The sequence below is a fragment of the Pituophis catenifer genome, unplaced genomic scaffold (genome assembly GCF_029215685.1).
Source record: "Pituophis catenifer annectens isolate HBS135680 unplaced genomic scaffold, rPitCat1.0.hap2 SCAF_2, whole genome shotgun sequence".
Lineage (NCBI taxonomy): Eukaryota > Metazoa > Chordata > Lepidosauria > Squamata > Colubridae > Pituophis > Pituophis catenifer.
Genome location: NW_027256882.1, coordinates 36,580,252 through 36,599,043, shown reverse-complemented (window position 1 = coordinate 36,599,043; position 18,792 = coordinate 36,580,252). Strand labels below are relative to the sequence as shown.

Below are 18,792 nucleotides of genomic sequence, written 5' to 3'. Positions count from 1 at the left end.
GAACTACCGGTTCCGGCAGCCCATCACTTTATGTATACACATATACTTTGTGAATTAACAATTCTTTCAACTCTTCTAATCTCTCTGACTTTCTGACTTTCAATTTATTTGGAGAAATATATACAAGTGCTGCCTGCTAGGCAAATCTGAACAATTTACAACATGGAATTAATTTCATTTGGCTTTATACCTGTGGAATTTTATAGATGCTCAAGACATTGGAAATATGATCAAAGAGTTCAGAATCCATCTCTTCAAGAATCGCCAGCAGGTTCTTTTGTCTTCCACATCTGTAGTTTGGGATGTTCTCCTGTCCTGTAGACAGCACATCCAGCATGGCCTCAAATGTCATTCTTGCACTGAAAAAGGTCTCATAGATGTTGTAGCCCAGGGTGATGTTGGGTAAGAGCCTTGAATTCTGGTTGACTTCATGAACAGACAACAAGAAAGGCAGAATTTGGTAGAAGGTGTTGTCACTGCAACGTAAGAAATTTCATCATCTTTTTTTGCTCTATATCAATGATTTATGTGATCAACTTAAAAGCAATTGCATTCTTTTTGCCGATGACATAAAATTATTCAATTCTACAGATAATTCTGTTGTTTTGCAAAGTGATCTCAACTATGTTTCTGAATGGTCATCTATTTAGCAACTTCAAATTTCAATTCATAAATGCTCGGTCTTATATATTAGTAAACATAATCAGAATGTCAAGTATAAGAAAAGTGGCATTGATCTAGCACAGTGGTCACCAACTGGTGGTGGCTTCTTAGCTCCAACAACTGCTTCCTTTTGGGGCCCTAAGGAGCCCATGCAGGTAGGCGAGGAGTGGCAAGTAGAGGCTGGCAAGGCACCCCTTGACGTGAGTGACATCAAGTTGGCCACACCCACCTAGCCGGTCATTAGGCAGATCATATTAGCGGTCCGCGGGATTTAAAATTATGAATTTAGTGGTCCCTGAGGTCCAAAAGGTTGGGGATCCCTGATCTAGCAGATGACCCTCACCTTGTTAAGGACATAGGTATACTTATCTCTGACAATTTATGCTCCAACGCTCACTGTAACAGCATTGCTAAAAAAGCATTAAGAGTTAATTTGGTGAAGCTCTTTTTCCTGGAAACATTGTATTGCTCATTAGAGCTTATAAAACTTATGCTAAACCAATCTTAGAGTCTTGTTCAACTGTTTGGAATCCCCACCATATATCTGACATCAGTACAACTGAGTGGGTTCAGAAGTACTTCACGAGAAAAGTCTTGCACAATTCTTTATACAATAGAATTCCCTATGCTATTAGGCTCAAAATTCTCGGTTTGGATAATTTAGAACTGCGTCCCTTGTGGCCAGGCCTAGGTATTGCATCCAAAATTAAACATAGTAATATTTTATCTGTAAATGACTTTTTCTGTTTTAATCACAATAATATGTCTGCAAACAACCGCTTTAAATTCCATGTAAATTGTTCTCAACTTTACTGTAAAAATATGATTTCTGTAATAAAGTTGTCAAAGTCTGGAATACCCTACCTGATTCAGTTGTCTCAGCTACAAATTTTCACAGTTTCAGTCACAAATTGACTTCCATGGAACTTACATCATACTTAAGTGGTCAGTAGGGGGAGCATGCATAAGTGCACTAATGTGCCTATCATCCAGGGGTAAAATTCAGCAGGTTCTGACAGGTTCTGGAGAACAGGTAGTGGAAATTTTGAGTAGTTTGGAGAACTGGCAAATGCCAACTCTGGCTGGCCCCGGGAGTGGCATGGGAATGGGGATTTTGCAGTATCCTTCCCCTGCCACACCCACCAAGCCACACCATGCCCACCAAGCCACGCCCACAGAACTGGTAGTAAAAAATTTTGAATTTTTGGCTTCCGGTGGCACCACAGGCATTGGAAGACATTCCTTTGGGATCATCAGCCTCGTGATCTTGTAAAACTGCCAAGACAGCATAAATCTGCCATCTAGCAGTTTGGAAACTTTCCCCTCGGGAGAAGAGGGGGAGGTGAGCAACCGGGCGAAGGTAGAACTCCCCAAAAGCCCCAGGAATAAATCTGGAGCTTGGAGGGTGAGAACTCCCTAGAAGCCTGTCAGAGCTCCGGATCCAGGACTCTTCTGCTTTTAAGCAGAACAAGATGCCACGACCACCCCTGCAATCAACAATTAACAATGAATTCAAAAGCAGGTAGAGCAAAGACAGGAGTTACAGGAATCGCAAGTACTGAACTTTAACTCTGTATTTATACTTCTTCCTTCTGAGGCTATTTTGTAAAACAAAGAGGAAAGGAAATGGCGCCGGAACTTTAGAAGGGTGTGAAAATGAAAGTTAAGAGGAAAGTGTTTGTTAACATTGACAGCCCCGTTTAAAATTAATGGACCTTGGCTTAAAAGAATTAAGACTTCAGGATTGAAGAATACAGTATTGACTTTTAACAAATTATAATATCTACTAAGGATTGGGAATTAAGGATTGGATTTATTGATTTGGCTGTTGTAAAAGTGCAATTTGAAAATTAAAAAATGGCCTCAAAGCAAATAAAAATTGGAGTTACTAAAAGTGCTGGGGCATCACCAGCTCAATCATCAGCTCAATCATCTAAACTGCAATCTTTGTTAGCCCCAGCGGATACACAATTATTGACACTAGAAGCCCTTCAGGAGGCTTTAAAGATGCAAGCCTCTGTTCTAGAAGGAAAAATTACATCTGTTTTTTAGGAAAAAATTAAAGACGTGTCTGATGAGATGGCTGAAATTAAGGAAGTAATCCAAACTTGAAATAAAGAAATAAGAGAAGACATTGTTTTGGCACTTCAGGGTCTGGCAGGTCATGTTGAATCGTTGGAGGAAAGGGTGGAAGAAATTTATCAGTCTAATGTGAATTTGGAAAATAAAATTGGCGAGGTTCAAACTAAGATGGAAAAGGCAGACGCAGAAGTTACAATGATACAATATAGAGCAATGGAGTTTGCCCTGAGAGTAAGAGGTCTGAGAGAAAATAATCAAGAGAACCTGAGAGAGATTTTTGCAGAAGCTTTTGCACAGCTAACTGGAGACTCAAAGGCAGAGTTTGAATGGCAAATAGATAAAATCTATCGTGTTAACTCATGGGTTGCCAGACAGAGACAATTACCAAGAGATATTGTAATTTACTTTATTACAAGGAGGATACAAAATGAAATCTTACAAGCTTCTTACAAAAATAAACTCCAAGTGGCAGAACAGGAGGTTTTAGTATTGAAAGAAATTCCCCCCAAAATGTTGAGAACTAGAAAGGATTATGCATTTCTAGTTGAAGAACTCAGAAAATGCCAGATGCAGTACAGATGGGAGGTTCCAGCTAGATTAGTGGTGAATTACTCAGGAGAAATCTATCATCTTAATACAGTTTGGAAGGCTAGAGATTTTTACATCAATGTACTAAAGGCTGGACGCCCACCATCCCCAGAAGTTAGAAGAAGAAAAGAAGCAGAGGAGGCAAGAAAGGGGGAAAAGGAAGGTATGCAGGCACAAGCCCAAGGAGGGGCTTTGATTATGCAAGAAGATTTATTGCAACTTTCAGGTACTGTTCAAGCTTTGGAGTTATCTGAAAAAATAGAAGGACCAAAGGATCAAAGACAAACTCGAGCAGCAGCCAAACATAAAGAACAAGAATTAAAAGCACAGCAAACTCAGATAATAATTCAAGAAACTACAAATACAGAAGCAGTGGGAGGAGCAAGGCCGAAGAAGAAAATCCATGAAGATTTTCAGCTGGTGCTCCAAAAGCTTCAGGGGGCCAAGAATGGCAATTAGATTCTTAACATGGAATGTTAATGGCTTAAATTCACTGCAGAAGAGAAAGAAAATATTTCATTATCTGAAACAGTTTAAAAATGATGTAATTTGTTTGCAAGAAACACATATTAGAACAAGAGACCAAAAATATTTGATAAATGCAAGATTGGGAACACACTTTGTTGCATCTGCTCCAGAGAAGAAAAATGGTATAATAATATATTTAAGGAAAGACTTAATCGCTAAATCAATTGAAGTAGATGCTCAAGGAAGATATATAGCAATTGAACTTTTAATAGAAGGAAAGAAAATACTTTTAATTGGAGTATATGCACCTAATCAACAACAAGAGAAATTTTATAAGCTTCTGCGTACCAAATTAATACAATGGAGTAGTGGATACCCAAAAAGATAAGAAAGGGCTCTTGTCAAACATCCAAATGTGTGCTAGACTGCCTAAATCCTTTTTTGACATGATGGATGATATGGAGTTGAGAGATATTTCGTGAGAACGGAACGTTGAAGAACAAGATTTTACATTTTTCTCTGATAGGCACCAATCCTTTTCTAGAATTGATTTCATATTAATTACTAATGATTTTCTTTCTAGGGTGAAGAAGACAAAGATATGCCCAAGAATTTTAACAGATCATAGCCTGGTTTGGATGGAATTGGAATATGGAAAGGGTTCCAGGAGGTCTTGGCAGTTAAATGAAAATCTATTTAGATATGAGGAAAATGTGAAAGAATGTAAAAAATTAATGAAAGAATTTTTTGTTATGAATATGCATAAGGGTACACCCATGGAAATGGTTTGGGATGCAAGCAAAGCATACATGAGAGGTGTTTTAATATATTTGAACAATACATATAGACATAGACAGGTGAAAAAATGGATGGAATTAGAAGAGGAAATAAAAAAGAAAGAGCAGGCATTAATATTGAATCCAGCAGATAAGAAAATAAAAGAAGCAATTATTTTATTGCGAGGGCAGTTTAAGATGTTGATGTCAGATCAGGTAGCAACTAATTTACAATATGCTAAACACAATACTTTTTGCAATGCAAATAAACCAGGTAGATGGTTAGCATATTTGCTAAGGAAAAAACAAAAGTCTCATACTATAGAGAAAATAGAATATAAAGGTAAAGAGGTGTATCAACAAAATATGATTATTTATTTATTTATTTATTTATTTATTTATTTATTTATTTTATTTTTCAAATTTCTATACTGCCCTTCTCCTTTCAGACTCAGGGCGGTGAACAGCCAAAATAAAACATTTGTACACAAAAGTTAAAATAGGTTTAAAATAATTAAATAAGGTTTGGCCCATAATTTAAAACATTTCAATTAAAACCAATATCAAAATTTTAAAAACCAACCATAAAATCAGGACATTTCTAGAATTTTAGAAAGCATTTCTAGAATTTTATACGAGGTTGTATGCTAGTGATAAAATTCAAGGTATAGATATAGATAGATACCTACAGAAGAAGGATATAGATAGATACCTACAGAAGGAGAATATCCCTATACTTACAGATGAGCAAAGGGAAAAATTGAATCAACCTATAACTTCAAAGGAAATTTTCTTGGCAATTAAGCAGTTAAAGGTTGGTAAGGCTCCTGGAACAGATGGATTGACAGCTGTTTATTATAAAAATTTGCAGTTAGAAATGGTGGAACCACTTAAGGAACTATTTAGTAGAATACAATTTGGAGGAAATGTACCCCCATCATGGAGAACAGCCTTTATTTCTTTGATCCCGAAGGAGGACCAAGACCATAGTCAGCCAAAAAACTATAGGCCTATATCGCTACTTAATACAGATTATAAGATTTTTGCCAAAATATTAGCAAATAGGTTAATGTTAGTTATGCAATAAATGATTCACAATGATCAATTTGGATTTATAAATGGGAGACAGATGAAAAGCAATGTAAGGCAAATTGTTAATGTACTGGAGTATTTGGGGAAGAACAACCATGTCCCTGCAGTGCTTATATTTCTGGATGCAGAGAAAGCATTTGATCGATTGAATTGGCATTTTTTACTGAAAATAATACAAAAGATGAAGTTTGGAGAGTATTTTACACAATCTATTAAGGTAATATACCAGGAACAAACAGCATAAATAATAATTAATGGTAGCTTAACAGAAATCTTCAAAATTGAAAAAGGAACAAGACAGGGGTGTCCCCTGTCCCCATTATTGTTTATTTTGACTTTGGAATTTTTGCTGAACAAAATACGGGAGTCAGATAAAATAAAGGGAATTAAAATTAGGCATTATGATTACAGATTACGAGCATTTGCAGATGACTTGGTTGTAACTTTAACCCAACCAGTGCAATCAGCTAGAGGTTTAATGGATATAGTTAATCAATATGGTCAAGTATCAGGTTTTAAAATAAATATAGGGAAAACAAAGATAATAACTAAAAATATGACTACAAATCAAAAAGAAGAATTAGAAAGAGTAACAGGATTTGAAATAGTAAAAAAGGTTAAATATTTAGGGGTTTATAATACAACTTCAAATGTCAAATTATATAAGTATAATTATGAACTATTATGGCAAAAAATACAGAAAGAGATGGACAAGTGGAAAAAACTACAATTGTCTCTGTTGGGAAGAATAGCAGCAATAAAAATGAATGTTTTGCCTAAGTTTTTATTTCTTTTTCAAATGATACCAAAACTTTAAAAAGATGCAAATTTGGGGGAATGGCAGAAGGGTATTAATAATTTCGTTTGGGCAGGGAAAAGACCGAGAATAAAATTAAAGATAATGCAAGATATACGTGAAAGAGGAGGTCTTAAAATGCCCAATTTAAGATTATATTACAAAGCAGCTGCCCTATCAGCAATTAGTGATTGGATTAATTTAATAGAAGGAAGAATTTTGAATATTGAGGGATATGATTTGTTATATGGTTGGCATGCTTATTTATTATATGACAAGAAGGTGGATAAGACTTTTAAAAGCCATATATTAAGGAATGCTTTATTGCATGTCTGGAGAAAGTATCAATACAAATTAAATGATAAGATACCTATATGGGCAGTACCCAGACATGCGATAGAGAATATAAATGTAGAACAAAAACAAGATGTGATTACATATAAAGAGCTTCTCAATATGGAAAGAGGTATATTACAGTTAAAGTCTTTGAATGTACTAAAAGAAGAAAGGATAATTCAAACTTGGTTTCAGTGTGGACAGTTACAAGCTAGATGGAAAGAGGATCAGAAAATTGGTATCATGCAAACGGATGAAAACTTGGTAAAACAAATCAGAGACCAGAGTCAAATGCATATAAAAAGGTTGTATAATACATTGATAGAAATAGATTCAGAAATGGAGTTAGTTAAAGATTGTATGATAAAATGGGCACAAAATATTGAGGAACCAATAATGATGGGAACATGGGAAAAAATACGGGTTAGAAATGTAAAATTTATGCAAGCTCAAAATATGAGAGAAAATTTTTATAAAATGTTTTATAGATGGCACTTAGATCCTAAAAAGTTAGCTTGTATGTATCCAAGTTTACAATCTAAGTGTTGGAGATGTGAGTGTGATGAAGTCACGTATTATCATATATGGTGGACATGTAAAAAAATCAAAGCATTCTGGATAAAAATATGGTGGATTATGCAAAACATTCTTAAAAAAAAGATAAAGTTTACTCCACAGCTGTTTTTGCTGGGAATAATTACAGATTGTACGGTTATAGAGACTAATTTGATTTTAAATTTAATAACCGCAGCAAGACTTTTGGTGGCACAGTATTGGAAGAAGGAAGATTTGCCTACTATTTTTTTTTATTTTTTTTAATTATAAACAAACATACATATACAGACGTAGACATTTAAACAAACTATACATAAACTAACTATACAGTAAAATCAAGTCATAAAGCTTGAACTTTGAAAATAGAGCTACTTCGGTAATTATATATCTATATATCTGTATATATTATCCTTCATCATGTATCAATGTTTATACAACGATATTTCATTTTATTTCCTTATTTTTGTATCATTGGGTGGTATTCCCTTATTTCACGTTCTTTTTATCTAACCAGTTGTACCATTTTTGCCAAATTAAGTAATAATCTGAATCTTCTTTTCCCTGTATTTCTTTGGTAAGTTTGTCCATTTCCGCACATTCCATTGTTTTTTGTATTATTTTTTCTTCTGATGGCGTATCCTCCAGTTTCCACATTTGTGCGAAAGTGATTCTAGCTGCTGTCAGGATATGTATTATCAAGTATTGTGTCTCTTTTTTATAGTCCTTTGTCAGTATTCCTAATAGGTATGTTTCCGGTCTGAGGGGCACTTTTTGGGGGGTGATTTCTTCCAGCTGATTTTGAATTGTTTTCCAAAATTTTTTGACTTTTGGGCATGACCACCACATGTGGTAGTAGGTCCCCTTCTGTGTTTTACATTTCCAACAGTTCTGATTAGTATTGGGGAACATCCTTGCCAGACGTGCAGGGGGGAGATGCCACCTATAAAACATCTTGTATATATTTTCTTTGTCGGGCACGGACATTGTCAGCTTAGTATTTACTTTCCACATTTTCTCCCAATTTTCTAGGTTGATATTATATCCAAAATTTTTAGCCCAAATAATCATATTTTCCTTCACCACTTGTTCTTCCAATTTGTATTTTAGTAGATAATTATATATTTTAGTTATTAATTTATCGTCTGATTGCATTATAATTTTATCTAACTCATTTCTTTCTTTTTGGATTCCAAATTTTTTCATGTCAATTTTATATCTTGATTTTATCTGTAAATACGTCCACCAGTCAATGTCCGTGCCCTGTTGTCTCAATTCCTCTCTTGTTTTCATTTCTCCCTCTGTGTTCAACAATTCGTCATAGGTTTTCATCTTGTTTATATCCATTGTGTTTGGATAAATTTGGGCCTCCATGGTTGATAGCCATCTTGGGATTTTGTCGTAGTGTTTTCTCCTTATTTTGGTCCGAATTTTTGCCAATGGTCCTCTGATATAGTGTCTCCTGAAGTGTTCATGTTGTCTGGGTTTTTCCTCCCATAAAAATGTGTGCCAGCCTTTCGACAGGTCAAATCCTTCTAATGCTAACGTTCGTTTATCTTCAAGTGTCATCCAATCTTTAATCCAAGTTAACGCTGTTGCAGTGTAATAAATTTGCCAATCTGGTAGTCCCAGGCCACCCCTTTCTCTAATGTCCTGCAGGTGTTTCAGTTTAATCCTGGCTCTTTTTCCTTGCCATATATACTTTAATGTCATTTTATCAAGGTCTTTGAAATATGATTTTCCTGGATTTATCGGTATTGTTCTAAATAGGTATAATAATTTCGGTAAAATTGTCATTTTGATTGAAGCAATTTTGCCTAATAGTGATAGTCTCAATTTACTCCATGCCTCTAAGTCCTTTTGAATTTGTTTGGCCAATTTAATATAATTGTCTTCTTTAAGGGATGATACCTTATTAGTGAGCCAAATTCCTAGGTATTTTATTTTTGTTGTTGTTTGTATTCCTAACATCTCTTCCAATTCTTTCTCCTGGATTTTTGTCAAATTTTTAGTTAGTAGTTTTGTTTTTTGTCTATTAATTTTCAATCCTGCCACTTCACCATATTGTTCTATCTTCCTTAACAAATTCAATCCTGATTGTTTTGGTCGTTCTAAAATAAATACTATGTCGTCCGCGAATGCTTGTAATTTATACTCCTGGTTTTTTGTTCTTAATCCTTTTATTTCATTGTCATTCCTAATTTCATTCAACAGTGATTCCAGTGCTAATATATATAATATAGGAGAGAGGGGACATCCTTGTCTCACTCCCTTGGATATTTTAAATTGGTCTGTTGTCTCTCCGTTTATCCATATTTTTGCGGTTTAGTCGGAGTATATTGTTTTGATCATATTTAAAAATTTATCGCCGGTTCCCATTTTTTCTAATTGCAATGTTAAGAATCCCCAATTAAGGTTGTCAAATGCCTTCTGTGCGTCAAGGAAGAGTAAGGCCATTTTTTCATCCGATTTTTGCTCATAGTATTCCAGGATATTGATTATTGTTCTTGTGTTCTTATTAATTTGCCTATTTGGAATGAATCCATTTTGGTCTGGATGGATGTAATCCACAATAATTCTCTTCATTCTCTGGGCCATGATTGATGTAAATAATTTATAATCTGTGTTTAGAAGTGATATGGGTCTGTAGTTTTTAGTTTGGGTGAGATCTGAATCTTCTTTGGGTATCAATGTAATAATTGTCTCTATCCATGATTTAGGAATTTTGGCTTCTAAAATTGCTTCATTCAGGACTTGTAATAGAATATCATCTATTGGCTGGTATTCAATTTTGTAAAATTCCGCCGGGATGCCATCTGGACCTGGTGTTTTATTGTTGTTCTGCTTCTTCTTTGCTTCAATTAATTCTGACATCGATATTGGTCTGTCAAGAGTTCTCTTTGAGTTTCCTTTATTTCTTGAATGTTGGTTTTATTTATATACTCTTTTACTTTTTCCAATTGGATTTCTTCCTGTGCATATAGTTCCTGATAGAAGTTTCTTATGATTCGCTTTTTTTCCTCATCCATATGCTGCAATTGCCCTTGTTCATCTTGTAGTTGATGTATTAGTCTTTTTTCCTTTTCTTTCTTTAGGTTATAGGCCAACCAACGTCCTGTTTTATTTGCGAATTCAAATTGATTTTGTTTTGCCATTTTGATTTTCCTAGCTATTTCTGTTGTTATTATTAGATTTATTTCATGTTTAATAAGATTTATTTTTTCTTTGATCTCTTTCCTGTCGGGTCTGTTCTGTAATTCTGCTTCCTGTTTTCCAAGATCAATCAATAAATTGTTTCTTCTTTGCTGTTTCTCTCTGTTTTTCTTCGCCTTGAATGAAATTGTTAGTCCTCTTATATATGCTTTTGTGGTGTCCCATAGGACTTGCAATGATGTTTGTTCCCTCTTGTTTATTTGAAAGAATGTCTCCATCTCTTTCTTTATCATTTCTATGTATTCTTTATCTTTGATGATCTCTCTGTCCATCATCCATCTTCCTCTTTTTTGCTGGCTTTTCCAGACTATTGTTATAGGACTGTGATCTGCCCATACGTTCGGTGTAATTTTGATTTCTTTTATGTTTTCTCTTAGTTCTGCAGTCATCCAGGCCATGTCTAGTCTGGACCAGGACTGGTGGGGATTTGAGTAATATGTAGACTGTTTTTTGGTTTTGTTCAGTTCTCTCCAGGCATCTTTCAATTGTAACTCTTGAATCATATCCTTAAAGGTGTCGGGTAGTGTCTTTTTCCTAGATTTATTTTTTTTGTTACTTTGGTAATCATAATTCATATCAATGATCGCATTATAATCCCCTATTATACCTATATATTCGTAATCTAATTCCTTAATTTTATTGTGTATTTTTTTAAAGTATTCTTTTTGGTTCCCGTTCGGAGCATATATTGATATCAGTAACATGTTTCGGGCCTCCATCTTAATGTCTATCATTAATATCCTGCCTTCTCCATCTGTGTAGATTTGTTTTGCCTGAATATGACTTTTAATGTATACTGCGATGCCTCTTTTTTTTTTTATCTGATTATGAGGTGAATAATGTTCCTAGTCTTCTGTTTTCTAGTAACTGTTGATGTTGTTTTTTGATATGTACTTCTTGTAAGTTGATAATGTCTATGTCTAATTTTTGTAGTTTTTTGAAAGTATGTGTTCTTTTGGTTGGTAGATTAAGGTCGTTTATATTGATTGAAATTAATTTCAATTCTCGTCCCATTTTCCTTACTTTCTTTTTGTTAGTCTAAGTCTACTTGTGTTTCTTGTTATCATTTGTGTTTTCCCCCTGGCCCCTTCTCTCTCCATCTTCTCCCTTTCCCTAGACTCCTTCTCTTCCTTTTCTTTTTTTGTTTCCTCCGTGGAGTGTTCCTGGTTTGTGTTTTCTGAATCACGTCTAGTTTCCTGTTCTTCTTCTATTATAAAGTGGGTATCAAAAAATTCTTGTGCCTTCTCTATCGTGTCGATTTTATATTTTTTATCAGAATTCCCTCTGGCACCAGCCAGCGGAACATTATTTTATGTTGATTCAGTAGGGTTGTCAAGAAATTTTAGTTTTTTCTGTGTTCTCTTATTCTTCTTGGGACTTGTTTTAGGGTTATTATTTCCTTTCCTTTATAACAAGGTTTTCCCTCTCTCATTAATGTGTAGATCTCTTCTTTTACAGTTTTGCGTGCAAATCTAACATGTATTTCTTTAGGTAATTTGTTCCTACGAGCGTAGTTCATATGAACTCTATAAATTTCGTCAATTTCCCTACTGATTTCGTTTTTTTCCTTCTGGGTAATCTCTACTAATATATCCGTCATCAGGTCCCTTAAGTCTTCTCCTTTTGTTTCTGCGATATTTTGAAACTGTAAAAAGAATGATGCCTTTTCTAATTCTAAGTGGGTAATCGACTCTTCGAGTTCTCTATTTAGCTCCATTTGGTTTTGTTCGATATTATCCATCTTTTTCTCGGTTAAGACCATTTTTGCTTCCATGTTTTGAATTCGTTCTTCATTTTTAACTATGTTTTGTTGTATTCTCTCAATCTTGTCGTCCATTTTTTTTATATTATCATTTATTTGTCCTACTTCTGATTTCAGTTCCTCGTGGTTCTTTTTTGTTTCTTCATGATTATTTGCTATTGTTTCTTGGGTCTTGTTCATCCCCTCCTGAATCATGGCTAGTATAGACTGTAGATTCTGTATATTGAGTGCGGTGGAAGCTTTTTCTTTGTCCGTAGTTAGCATCGTATCTATGGTTTTTTGTTGTGCAGGTGAAGATTGTGTAGGTGTTTGATTTGTTGTTAATTTTTTCCCTGTTTTAGTTATTGTTATTGAAGGTGTTGTCATCTTTGTTTTTTGTATTATTTTTTCCCAAATTTTCATACACTGATTTGATATTTAATAATTGAGTTATATGATCTTAATTATAATAATTTCACTTGAAATATCGTTATATAAGGATCGGATTAATTAATTGAGAGGGTTTAGGGGGAAAATGCAGTGTTTTAACAATTCATTCTTCTGTTCTTTTTCCTATACAATATAATATAATTAATATTTGTATACCAAGTTATATTAATGATAAATCACGTTTGTATTCTTACTTTTCTAGTTTCACAGTACTTAAATTCACTTTAACACTAAACAATATCTATATAACCTCTATGTAATAAGTCGATGGGATTTAAGATTCTCTATAAACAGTCTAAAATATTCTATTAAGTTATGTCACAATTACCAGTATATACTGCTTGTATTAACTATCACAATTATTATTCCTTAATAATATCTATAACAGTTTCTTTGCAATGTCTATGTTAATATCTAACCTTCTAATCAATACACAATATAATTCCCCTTAATAAATATATTACTGTAAAGTCTATATACTTATTTCAATGGGGTGGGAAACAGTAAAAGGAAAAATATTATTAAGTCAGTTCTTTAGTATATATTATAATAACTTCAAGTTTTAGTATTAGTATTCTTTAAGCAGAGTTAAGTAAGTTTTAAGTTTGGATTTTATAAAGTAAATGAAATAATTATATTTTGATGATTTAATATCTAAAGTTCTCTACTATATCACTTCCAGACCAATTAGGATTACTTTCTTCTCCTTCTTTCTTTGTTCTTCAATTCGCCTTCTTTTCACCCAGCTTTCACAGTTCTATTGCGATAGTCTCTATTAAATCCATAAGTCAATTGTTCCGGTTTTCCTATGTAGCAAGTTATATCTCCTTTACCAACAGAGTCAATGTATCTTCTGATGTCTCATTACAAATCTCGTGTCTGTGGTTTTAACTTGTTGTTGCCGCTGGATACAAAGTGAAAGTTATCTTCTCTGAATCCTCAGTCCACCATTCACTGCTGTTCAGCTAATTTCCTTCCGCCCACAACGTCCTTAAATAGTCTCAGTTCTTGAGTTTCACTTTCTACAGTTACTCTCTTAATTAGTCTTTTTTTTTCTCTACCAAATCAAGCTGTATTATTGTAAAGTTGTAATCCACCACTTACTTGTAATCCTTTTTTTCTGTCGCTCGTTCCTTTCGCCTGTCAAATCTGCGTTGTCACTGTGGATATTAAGCTTCGCTCCGATCACTGTCTCTCGCTGCTTGCCTGACGATCTAGCCGCCGCTTTTGGAGTCCTATTCTCGCCAATGTCTTTAAATCCTTATGGTTATACCTTCGTATTTCAATTAACTTAGTCCTTACCGATGTTTCTCTTTATAATCTTTGCTTCCACACTTGTTGGTTGACAGCACTCCGGCCAGCCAATATGGCTGTTTTTTTCCCGGATGGAGTTAGGGGGTTTTCTCTGAACCTTCGGGGTGATTGCTGTCGCTCCGAGGTCCTAGAGAATCCTCCTTTTTCTATCGACCTCTCCATGGTCGATAGTGCCAAAAACAGCTTCCAATCAAGAATTTTGGAACTTCGGGGACGGAGCCTCGTTCCCCTCGTTCCTTACACACTGACGTCACCGCCGGAAGTCTCAAGATTTGCCTACTATTGAAGAATGGACTAAAAGTAATGAACTTAGCAGAGATGGCCAAAATTTCAGTGTATTTGAAGGACCGTTCAAATGAAAGATATATTTTGCAATGGAGAAGATGGAATGACTATATTCAAAAAAAAAAAATGGGATTAAAAAGTTTCAAATATTTTATGAATTAATAAAGAGTTTTTAGAAAGTATTTAAATTTAGTCATGTAAAAGGGGAGTTAAAAGTACAAGAGGGAGATAGGAGTCTATAGATAGTTAGCATATGTTAGTATATGATTGTTAAATGCTATACCCTGTATTTTAATCTGGGAAGTGGAGGGGGGAGGGTTGGGGAGGGAGGTGGGAGGTGGGATGGGAAAACATTTGTAAAATTTTTAAAAACTTTTTAATTAAAAAAATTGAATTTCACCACTGCTATCGTCCCTGTCATTGTATTTTTATTCTCTTATTCTTGTTCTCATTTTTCTTTGACAAATTCCAATAAAGAAAGAAAGAAATCTTCAGTTTGGATTTTCATTAAAGCATGTCATATTTACTATAGCTTTATATCTATATAATGCAATCAGTGGTGGGATTCAGCCAGTTCGCACTACTTTGGGAGAACCGGTTGTTAACTTTATGAGCAGTTTGGCAAGCTGGTTGTTGGAAGAAATCATTAGGGCAGAGAACCGGTTGTTAAATTACTTGAATCCCACCACTGAGTGCAATGCCAAAAAGTTAATCAACTTCTCATTATTTATGTCAGGGATCCAACAGATGCCCTAATTAAATCATGAGCCTTTTTTTTTTTTTTGCAAAATATTTTTTATTTTTTCCAACATAACAAATAAAATATATCTCTTTCGAGAGCGAAGTCTTGATCCGGTCACAGATAGGTACAATTGCTTACATTTTAAAAAACTCCATTCACAATTTCCCATTATATCTTTTAAAATTAATAATCAAAACGTAGAGAAATTTTTAGTCATAAATTTTAATATCTTGATCAGAACCATTCTATTATATCACCATCAATTTAATTTCCAAACATTCATTTTTATACTGATTTGTAAGTTCAATTATTTCTGATTCTTTTCCAAGCTGTCTTCATTACATCTTTTAACATCAATATTAAAACATTAATATATATATATATATATATATATATATATATATATATATATATATATATATATTCTAACCTCTTAGTCTAATTATTTACCTTATAATTTCTCACCACACAGAAATAGGGGATATAGTTATTGAACCCTTGTCATGGTCAGATCACTTACTCCTTTGACTTGACTTTCGTACCACCACACCTCGCCGCAGGGAGGCAGAACCGACAAGGTGGTTCCGCCCAAGGCGCCTGATGGATCTGGATAGGTTCCTGATGGAGTTTGGGCCATTCCCTGAGGCTCTGGCTGATGACTCAACTGAAGAACTGGTGGCCGCCTGGGATAGGGCGGCCACTGGAGCTTTGGACTGTGTCGTGCCTTTGCGGCCTCTGACCCAGTGCCAATCCCAGGTGGCTCCCTGGTTCTCCGAGGAGCTGAGGGAGATGAAGTGGCGGAAAAGATGCCTGGAGAGCGACTGGAGGGCCAGCCGCTCCGAATCTGACCGAACACTGGTGAAATCTCATATTAAGATCTACCTAGTGATGATAAGGGCGACAAAATCAAATTATTTTTCCGCTCTTATTGCATCTGCAGAGAACTGCCCAGCAGCCTTGTTTAGGGTGACCTGCTCCCTCCTCCATTTGGGAGCGAGGGAAGACCCCTTGCAGGGTAGGGCTGAGGATTTTGTGCAATTCCTGCATGACAAAGTCACTCAGATTTGGGAAAGCCTGGACTCCGACTGGGTAGATTCAGATGGGGTGACGGAGGTGGGTCTTGAGAGTGTTATCTGAGAGGGGTTTGACCTTATAACTCCTGAGGACATGGATAGGATTCTGGGTAGGCTTAGCGCTGCCACATGTTTATTGGACCCGTGTCCCTTCTGGTTGGTGCTGGCCTTCCAGGTGGTTACACGAGGCTGGCTCCAAGGGATTATTAACGCTTCTTTGAGTGAGGGTTTCTTCCCTCCCTTCCTGAAAGAGGTGGTGGTGAGGCCCCTCCTCAAGAAGCCTTCCTTGGACCCGGCTGTACTAGCAAACCATCGTCCAGTCTCCAATCTTCACTTTGTGGTGAAGGTTGTTGAGAGTGTGGTGGCGTGACAACTTCCCCAGTACCTGGATGAAACTGTCTATCTAGATCCATACCAGTCGGGCTTCAGGCCAGGGTACAGCACCGAAATGGCATTGGTCGCATTGGTTGATGATCTCTGTAGGGCTCAGGACAGGGGCTATTCCTCTGTCCTGGTCCTATTAGATCTCTCAGCGGCTTTGGATACCATCGACCACAGTATCATGCTGCGCTGATTGGAGGGGTTGGGAGTGGGGAACACCGTGTTGCGGTGGTTCTCTCCTTCCTCTCTGACTGTACACAGTTTATGTTGGCAGGTGGACAGAGGTTGACCTCGAGGCGCCTTGTTTTTGGGGTGCCCCAGGGGTCAGTCCTCTTGCCCCTTCTGTTCAACATTTATGTGAAGCCGCTGGGTGAGATCATCCATGGTTTTGGGGTGAAGTGCCATCAGTACGCTGATGATACTCAGCTGTATATCTCCATCCCGGACCACCCCAATGATGCCCTTGACATGATGTCCTGGTGCCTGGAGGCCGTGCGGATCTGGATGGGGAGAAACAAGCTCAGACTCAACCCTTCCAAGACCAAGTGGCTGTGGTTTCTGGCATCCCGATATAGCCAGCTAGCTCCATCGCTGACTATTGGGGGCGAGATCTTGACCCCCTCAGAGAGGGCTCGCAACTTGGGTGTTCTCCTGGATGCACGGCTGTCTTTAGAAGACCATATGGCTGTGGCCAGGGGAGCTTTTTATCAGGTTCGCCTGATCCACCAGTTGTGTCCCTTTCTGGACTGGGACGCCTTGCACAGGGTCACTCATGCCCTCGTCACATCCCATCTGGACTGCTGTAATGCTTTCTACATGGGGCTCCCCTTGAAGAGCACTCGGAGGCTCCAACTGGTCCAGAATGCGGCTGCGCGGGTGATTATGGGGACGACACAGCGCACCCATGTAACACCTCTCCTGCGCGAGGTGCACTGGCTTCCGGTGGTCTTCGGGGTGCGATTCAAGGTGTTGGTCACCACCTTTAAAGCACTCCATGGCTTAGGACCTGAGTATATACGAGATCGACTTCTGCCACTGATAGCCTCCCACCAGCCAATACGCTCCCACAGAGAGGGATTTCTCAGGGTGCCATCGGCCAAACAGTGTCGACTGCTGACACCCAGAGGGAGAGCCTTCTCTGTGGGGGCACCTGCCCTATGGAATGAACTGCCCCTGGAGGTTCGCATGATCCCCGTCCTACGTACCTTTCGCCATGCCCTTAGGACTCTTTTGTTCCAACAGGCTGGGCTGGCTTAGAAAATGAATTTTAAATTGGGTGTTTGTAGCTTTTAACATAAGGGCCAAATTTATATATTTATTTTAAATTGTTTTTAAATTTTGTGAGTATATGTTTGTTTTAATATGGCTGTACACCACCCTGAGTCCTTCGGGAGAAGGGCGGTATAGAAGTTTAATAAATACAAATACAAATACAATCCATATTTCTTAATCTCTTGACCCCTGCATCAGGTCTTTAAACCATAAATCTTTATTAATTTACCTTTAATTTTACATATTTCATATTACTCAAATATTTCTTAAAATCCATATCCTCCTCCATATCTCCTCCTATTGTTGGCTGATTTCCAGCATATTATTGTTTGGCTGATTAACAGCATATTCTCCTCCATACCTCCAGTTTTTGTTTGGCTAATTTCCAGCATGCTTTATTTTGGCTGATTTCCAGCATAGTCACCTCCATACCTCCACCCATTATTGGCTGATTTCCAGCATATTATGTTTTGGCTGATTTCCAGCATATTCTCCTCCGAGTCTCCTTCTCTTATTTGGCTGGCGTTACCAGCATATTTTCCTCCACACCTATATATGTTATTTTAGCTATTTTATTTTAACTAATTCACATCATATTACATAGATTGCTTTTTAAACACAATCCCACAGTTTTGACTCAGCATAAATTTTAGCACATATCTTTTCACATATTTTCTCCTGGGTTATATATTCCCTTTAAAGCCATCTCTCTTTATATTTATTTTAAAACTCAAAGATTCATTTAAGCATTTAGAACATTTTAAAAAAATCATATTCTGCTTCAATCATTTATAGTCTTATTTCATGACCAAATATATATATTTATATAGTCCAATTTAGAATGAATAGAAATAAAGAGTAAAAAAAAAAGCAGAAAGGGAGGAAAGAGTGAACGTAGAAATAAAGAGGAAAAAAGAAAGTAACAAAAGAAAGAAAAAGATCAGAGAAATAGCAAAGGGAAGGAAAGA

The 18,792-nt window shown here is 36.3% G+C and overlaps 1 protein-coding gene across 1 annotated transcript in view; it reads right to left on the bottom strand.

The window, feature by feature from the left end:
- LOC139310132 (vomeronasal type-2 receptor 26-like) overlaps positions 1–18,792 on the bottom strand; it is a 58,274-nt gene that overhangs the window by 10,264 nt on the left and 29,218 nt on the right. The window contains exons 6-8 of the mRNA XM_070934289.1: positions 14,060–14,127; positions 13,862–13,992; positions 191–426 (exon numbers count right to left, since the gene is read on the bottom strand). Of these exons, the coding sequence (XP_070790390.1) occupies positions 191–426; positions 13,862–13,992; positions 14,060–14,127 (435 nt within the window). The remainder of the gene's footprint in view (positions 1–190; positions 427–13,861; positions 13,993–14,059; positions 14,128–18,792) is intronic.